The 8,167-nt window shown below is 38.3% G+C and overlaps 1 protein-coding gene across 1 annotated transcript in view; it reads left to right on the forward strand.

The window, feature by feature from the left end:
* The window catches only part of Ush2a (usherin), a 618,626-nt gene that overhangs the window by 332,711 nt on the left and 277,748 nt on the right, over nucleotides 1-8,167 (forward strand). The window contains exons 35-36 of the mRNA XM_048356772.1: nucleotides 1,597-1,748; nucleotides 7,303-7,465. Coding sequence (XP_048212729.1) covers nucleotides 1,597-1,748; nucleotides 7,303-7,465 — 315 coding nt within the window. The remainder of the gene's footprint in view (nucleotides 1-1,596; nucleotides 1,749-7,302; nucleotides 7,466-8,167) is intronic.

Genomic DNA, 8,167 nt, shown 5'->3' on the forward strand with positions numbered 1-8,167 from the left:
ATCTCCATCTGTGAGCTATTCTTTCATATTGTGTCTCTGGCTATCTTTTCAAGATATCACTTTATTTCCATAGTAATAAGTTATCACCACATATGAAATGCCAGTACTTTTACCATAGTGTATATTGCTTAACTTATTAAGTATTTATAATGGGCCTACTGCGTTTTAGGCATGCTACTAAACTCTAGAAAAAGACAATAAGCAAGTGTCATGATTTCCTTGAGATTTCTACTGTCTAATAAGGAAGTCAGGCAGTTTGAACAAGGAATGATAATACTAATTATGTGAGAAATAGATAAATGCTCTTTTGAAGATACGTTCTGTGCTGAGAGAGGCAGCCAACTGCTGTCCTGTGAGAAGACTATCTACTAAAGAAACGTTCAAGATAATTCTTCAGAAACATACTTAGGGAGGTTATTGTCAAACCAACTTTACCTTGAAAGCAATTCTCATTCAGCCTGCACTCACGGTTTTGTTACCCACAGTGTAATATTCAGTCAGTTTAGGATTCTGGATTTTTAGTAAATACAGACACCCTTGCTTATGCTAACCCTCAATTTCCTTTTCATAACTAGTTGTGATTGAGTAAAAATGATTATAGGCTGTAGCCTTTTCAGTGTGTTATGTGTCACAAAAATGTACATGGCTTTACTTCTGAAATAATTCTTAGGTGATCATTTAAGCTAGCAAGTCATAGTTCGTCTGGTCCATTAATGAATGTAGCTTGTACAACGAATGCAAGGTTTAATGTGTAGGTGATTTAATGTTGTTGGTGAATGTGAGGGCTCTGGAGAAAGCTACCTGAACCCTATGCCTCAGTTTCCTCATCTGAAAGTGGGTGACAATAATAGCATCATAATGGCATCTCTATTGCACGTGGGCTGCAAGAAGTAGGCTAGGAAGAGCCTGTGTAGGTCATGTTTTCAGAGCAGTTCCCAATCATAAGTAATGTACAGTTCAAGCAATAATAGATAAAGTCATTCCCTGTACAGCACTTCTATGAAGAACATTTTAGAAAGCAACGAAAGTAACAAATACACTCCGCTTAGTCAGTTTAGGTATGAAACGATAATGACAGCAGTTAATGTGACACAATAGATTCTAGTCCTCAAACTACTGGGTTTTGTTTCTCTCTGTATTGATAAGCTTAACATTTAAATGTAAAGCTTGAACCAGCCGCTAGTGGCTCACACCTGTAAGCCTACTTATTACTGAGACCTGGAGGATTACCATTCAAAAACCAGTGCACCAAAAACAAAACCCAAACCCCAGCAACTCCATAAGGCCCCATCTCCAAAATAACTAGCAAAAAAGCTGGACTGGCAGCATGGCCCAATTGGTAGAGTGCCAGCCATGAGCAAATGAACTGAGCAAGAATGTAAGAGCAAGAGGCTCCTGAGTTTTAGCTCAGAAAGTGGCAATAAGAAGAAGCAGAAGGAGGAGTAGAAGAAGCTTTTGTATCTTTCATAGACCCAGGATACTGCGTTTCATTGACTTCCAGGTAGAAATTCCACAGCCCATCAAGAAACACTGGCATTTTTAAGGCCTTTCCTGTTATTTCGTGGCCATCCTAAAAGCCAATCATTATCTTCTCAGGTGTGATCACACGTTATGGCTTATATCTGGATGGTGTGTTAATTCACAATTCATCAGAACTCAGCTGTCACGCTGATGGGCTTGCTCCTGGAAGCTTCCATTCCTTTCAAGTCCTGGCTTGCACAGCCAGAGGTTGTGCTCTGGGCCCACTGGTGAGTATGTGAATTTACATCCGGGGATGTTGGAGAGGATCTGTGTTGGTGACTCATACTGCATAGCTAGAATTTCAAGCATGCCAGGAGATTTTTTTTTTTTCTGATAAACGTTCATTTAAGAATGACCACTCAGCTGGGGATATGGCCTAGTGGCAAGAGTGCCTGCCTCATATACATGAGGCCCTGGGTTCGATTCCCCAGCACCACATACACAGAAAATAGCCAGAAGTGGCGCTGTGGCTCAAGTGGCAGAGTGCTAGCCTTGAGCAAAAAGAAGCCAGGGACAGTGCTCAGGCCCAGAGTCTAAGCCCCAGGACTGGCAAAAAAAAAAAGAATGACCACTCAAGGGTTCAGGAAAGGATAAAGTATACTTTTTCCTGAAAGAATAATAAGTTGGCTATTCAACAGAGAAACAATGGCATTTGCCTTATTCAATGACATATGTAAGGTGGGATGATTTACTTTCTAATCCATGGCTCAGTAGTTATGTAAGCTTGTGACTAAAACATGAACATTGAGCCAGGTGCTGGTGGCTCATGTCTGGAATCCTGGCCATTCAGGAGGCTGAGATCTGAAGAACCTAGTTCAAAACGAATCAAACAAGTCTGTGAAACTCTTCTCTCCAATAAGCCATCATAAAGCCAGAAATAGAGCTATGGCTCAAGTGGTAGAGACAGTCTTCTGAGAAAAGGATATAGGGGACAGAAGCTAGACCCTAAATTTGAGCCACAGGCAGGACCCCCACACACCAAAAAATGAAAACTAAAAATCTATAACTGCCACAATATTGCAATATTGATCTCTTAAAATATCGAGGTTACTTTGTCTTCAACTAAAAATATTTTGTCACATAAACATGATGGTTTCATAAGGAGACTATTTAAAATTGTTTTATTAACAGCGTCTGGAACACACATTTCACAAATGTGATAGGAATCCTGTATTTCATTAGTACTTAAAAGCTGGTAGAAAAAAAAAAAGTCATCCTCTGGGTTTCTAAATGTTTAAAACCCAACGAATAGTGGTGCATAATTCACATAGGCTAGCACACATCCCTTAATTTCAAAACATATACTTTTGTGCATTTTTCTTAAGTAAATTGAGATTTCTTTGAGGAGAATATTCATTCATTTTTTATATTTTTGGCAATGTTGGCTAATTCACTATCACTTTAATGCACTCTATCTCCATTGAAGAGTGTATTATACAAATATTACCTTGCAAAACAGCTTTTGAGTTTAATTCTTGCTTCTGTATTTCTGATCACACCTCCCATTTGGTTTTAGAGATTGGTTGCTTTCCAAGCAGCTAACATTAGCCATGGTGAAGCTGAGCTTTGTCTTTATTGCCATTAGCATTTTATAGCCCAGACCCTTAAGAGCAGCAATGGCAACAGGCCAGCTTGTCTTCTCCATTCAAAAAAAAATTCACAAGACAGGGAACAAAAGAACACTTCATGAGTGCTTGGAAACTTACACTTTAAAAAATCAACTGCAAAGTGTGGTTCTGGTGACTCACCTGGTCCCAGCTCATCCACCCATGTCCTGGCAATTGAAAACCAGGGGGATACAGTTATTGATCTGTGTCTTGTACAGATAGCCAGTGACATTAGCCTTACAAAATCAAGTGCCACAGTGCTCCAATGGGAAAGAGGAAAACAGAATTGGACTGTAAAACTTACTCTGCCACAACAGCCTTATCCATTCCACACTGGATCCTGATGGACAGCACAGTGATTTTTGTCCCAGTGGTACTTTTCTTTAAACTGAACTCAGTATGCAAACACTTCTCCCCAACCAATGATCCATCTCTAATCACTAGGATTGAAAAACAATGTCTCTATTTAGAACAAGTCAGCTACATGCTGCCAAGAAGTTAAAATCCATGGTCTTCAATTGGCTCTGGAAATATTTTTTCACTAATTACAATATGTCTTATGCCCTTAAGGTATAGCATATCTGAGTATTTTAAACAATCCTATATATTTACCAAAATCACAAAGGATGTTAGATTCCATTCTTTTTGTTGAAATTGTTCTTAATGTGACCTTATTGGCTTAAGAAATCTGTGATTCAACCTTCAGAACCAGACTTTTCTGAAATTAAATTCTAATGTGATATTCAAAATGATCCAGACAGGGCTGGGGATATAGCCTAGTGGCAAGAGTGCCTGCCTCGGATACACGAGTCCCCAACACCACATATGCAGAAAACGGCCAGAAGCGGCGCTGTGGCTCAAGTGGCAGAGTGCTAGCCTTGAGCGGGAAGAAGCCAGGGACAGTGCTCAGGCCCTGAGTCCAAGGCCCAGGACTGGCAAAAAAAAAAAAAAAAAAAAAAAATGATCCAGACAAATATTGTATTATTTAAAGCCTGGTCACATGATATTTTAAATGCAACATTTCATTGAAACAAAATAATGTATCACTTCATAAATTATTTTCTGGCAGAAAGAAAAGATTAAATTTTGGAAGATCCTAACTTTTTGTCCATTTAAGAACATTCCTTAATAATAATTTTTCCATTGAAAATGGAAGCCTGTTTGTTTGTTACCTTCAGTATATTGAATATTTTCTGTACATGCAGAGATACACTATTCAGTGTTTTCTACAACAGCAGCTTTAGAGTGGGAAGTTTCAGGGCTAGAGGCTCAAGTGGTAGAGAATCAGCCAAGCAGGCAAGCTAAACAAACTACATGTCTTAAGTTCAAACCCCAGGACTTTCAAGATAAAAGAACAAACAAACAAACAAAAAAACATAAGCTTGGTGCTGTGGCTCACATCTATAATCCTAACAACTCAGGAGGCTGAGATCTGAAGATTGCAGTTCAAAACCAGCCCAGGCAGGAAAGTCTAAGAGACTCTATTTCTCATTAACCAGCACTCACACACAAAACAAAGCTGGACAAATTTGTAAAGCAGAGTACTTCAAAATAAAAATATATCTGTTAATTCTATATTCTGCCCATTTTAATGGGATGTTAGCTCAACAGGCTTTGTTTTCCTAGACAGACCAAAGCAAGCAGCAAGCATGTTTTTGGTGATCAGAAGAACCTGATTTCCCTATGACTTGTTTTGTTTTTTTTTTGTTTTTTATCCATTTACAAAACATATTTGACTCTCCAAGAAATTGTAACATTAAAAAAGCAAAATTCCAGTGCTTTGTATTCTAATTTTAAGGTTGGTCAAATTAAATCCACTAATTGGGAATCTTTGAATGGGGCGGGGGAGGGCAGGTAGGAGGAATGAACATAGAATTCAGTAGCAAAAAGCTTTATAACTGCAGCCCTCACTTTCAATTGTATTGGGGAGGAAGTGTTCGAGTTTGGAATTTTTACAATCCAGCGAGCTTTTCCACAAGACCATCAGTTGGTGTTGCCCCCACCCTCTTCCCCTTCCCCTTAACAGGGGTGACAGCAGTAAAGGCTAGGCTGTGAATTTTATAACTGTCGGCTTCAAAATATCCATTGGGTATGGAGTCTCCAGGGCACCTTCAGGATGAGTTGTAGAACCACAGGTGACTGATGTGACATGGATAAAAAGCTGCCCTGATTTCTTGATATGTTTGTACAGACAAACATACCCAGAAATGCACATTTCCACACACACACTCACCATGAACATCATTTCTTACAAAGAAAAAAACCACATTATTATTATTATTATTATTATTGTTATTATTTTGCCAGTGAGCACTATCCTCAGCTTCCTTTTGCCTCAATGCTAGCATTCTACTACTTGAGCCACAGCGCCACTTCTGGCTTTTTTTTATATATGTGATGCTGAGGAATCGAACCCAGGGCTTCTTGTATGCAAGGCAAGCACTTTACCACTAGGCCATATTCCCAGCCCCCACGTTGTTTTTATTGAGACATCCGAAGCCTAATGGCAGTGTATGTTATAGCTGAGAAAAATCCATAAGCAAAGCTTCTTAAGAAACATACTTTGCACTAAACCTCGGTTTCTCAGTTTTTAGGAAGAGAAGGAATTCCTACTTTTAAAAGGATTGGTGTGAAAAGTTAGCAAATAATTGTACAAACGTTTCTGGTTCTTAATAGTTCTATCAAGTATAAAAATAACTTTAAATTTAAATTTAAATTCCATGTTTCTCTTGTACATTTGTTCATAAATACCTTTTTTGCACCAAAAGGGTTTCCCCATGAAAACTAAGTCAATTGAGATGTAACAACTGCCTTTGCCTTATGACTGGTTTAAGTCAAACTAGATAAATAAAAAAAAAAGATGAAACTAAATGAATGAACACATATACACAAACCAACTCCTGCTTAGAGCAAAGCCACCAATTATAACAAAGATTGTAAAAGCCAGAATATTTATTCATATATGTATGGAATTTTTTTAATGTTTATTTTGAATTAACTAGATATTTGAGGATATTATAATTATCTGTTGTTGCCCTTAATTACTCAAGTTTTTGGAGTCTTTTTGTACTTGGAAGTAATTTTCTATTCAATAATTTAAGCTATCTGATAGATATAGCTGCATTTTTATAATTTCTTGTACATCACTATTAGATTAAAAAATGAGTAAGAATTATAGATCTAAAGAACTAGACAGCCTTTCCTCTGATAAAAATAAAATGTCCTGTGACCTCAAACATTAAAAATTAACACTTTATCATTTACACATTTATTTTCATATAATTGAAAAAAAATGTATTCACCTTCACAAATAAAGCCTTCCTAATTGATATTATCTGCCTGCTGCAGGGTTTCCTGTTTGATTACCTTCTTAGGAGACACAAGTCTACCTGTACTTTAAGAACAGGGTCAAAATTATCCACATATACAATTGATTCCAAAAAGCCAAATATTTCCAGTGATGCTTATGAATTTTTTGGTAATTAACTTACTAAGTTTCGGTCAGTAAACAGAGATAAAATATGTTTGTAAAAATTGACCCCTTCTCTACTTCGATGCCAAATCCAGCTCTACTTATTTAAGAACCGGATTCCTTCTGACTCTTCTGCAGCTCAGGATTACTTTGTATTTGAGAGTTCTTCTCTCCAGCATGTCAGCACAATGCCACCTTTGCATACCTGATAGTAACAAAGCTTAGAAAACAGATTGTGTGCGTGCTGTGTGAAGACACTTGATGTGGCTTTTTGACCAAAGTCAGGACTCACTTTGTCATAGCCACCAGGAACTTAGGAAAGGAGACTGAGTTTATTTCTTTCCTTTCACAAGCACATAGAAATTATTTTTTTCAGGAGTTCTAAAAACTCATCGGTGGCTGTTAGGAGCCAGGGGCACAATCTCAGTGTGAGCTGATCCACACATTCTGCAAATCACAAACAACTGCCTTGGTCAGGAACTCCAATTCTAAGCATTCACAGCAGGGGGAAGAAAACATGAGGTATGCTTTGATCCTGCTGACAAAATGAGGTATTCAGACAAGATGCTACTGTCAAAATAGTTTACTTCACAGAAAAAAAAAAGACACAGAGAGAGAGAGATTTCTTTGAAGAAATATGCTGAAAGCAAAACATGTACTTATCTTATTTGCAAACAAAAATGAATCCTTTCCTATTCACAGGTGGAAAATCGGACTCAAGAAGCTCCTCCTGAAGGAACAGTAACCGTATTTGTCAAAATGGACAGATCCCAGAAACCCCACGTGAGATGGGAAGCACCTTCCTGCCCTAATGGACGCTTAACTTACTCAGTCCTGTTCACTGGGATTTTCTTCACAGATAGAGGTAATTTGTGTGCAACATTTAAACTTGAAGTGCTACTGGAATACAGTATGGTTGCATCTAAAAATCTTCCTTTTACCTATAGATTTTAGTACCTTTCTTTCTTTTTTCTCCTAAAACTAACCTTGTGCTGACAGGCTCAGGCTGACAGTTCTCAAGTATGTGATTTTCCAGAAATATTCCAACACCCTCAGTTGACTAATGGCTGGAAAAGTGCGTTTCTCAGCCCAGATCCCACAGAACCGGAAACTCTAGAGGTGGGGGCCAGAGTCTGGGGGTTTATTTCTGTTGTTTTGGCCATGAGGTTTGAACTCAGGGCCTGGGGACTGTCCTTGAGCTTTTGTGCTTAAGTCTATCACTCTGCCATTTTGAGCCACAGAACCACTTCCAGTGTGTAGGTGGTTCATTGGAAAAAAAAAGTCTCACAAGATTTTCCTGCCCTGGTTGGCTTCGAGCTATAATCCTCAGATCTCAGCCTCCTGTGTAGCCAGGATTACAGACATGAGACACCAGTGCCCAGCTTAGAAGTCTCTGTTTTCACCAATATTCAAAGATAATATGAGGCACCTCCAGTTAGAGAAACACCAGTCTGGTTTGATAGTTTAACCATGGCTGTGTTTTCTGGCATTTCATCTACATGATGTCAATTATAGGCCAAAATTATCATATGGAATATTCCAGAGATAATGTAGGATAACAGTCTCA

Source organism: Perognathus longimembris, chromosome 11, assembly GCF_023159225.1.
Source record: "Perognathus longimembris pacificus isolate PPM17 chromosome 11, ASM2315922v1, whole genome shotgun sequence".
NCBI classification, from domain to species: Eukaryota; Metazoa; Chordata; class Mammalia; order Rodentia; family Heteromyidae; genus Perognathus; species Perognathus longimembris.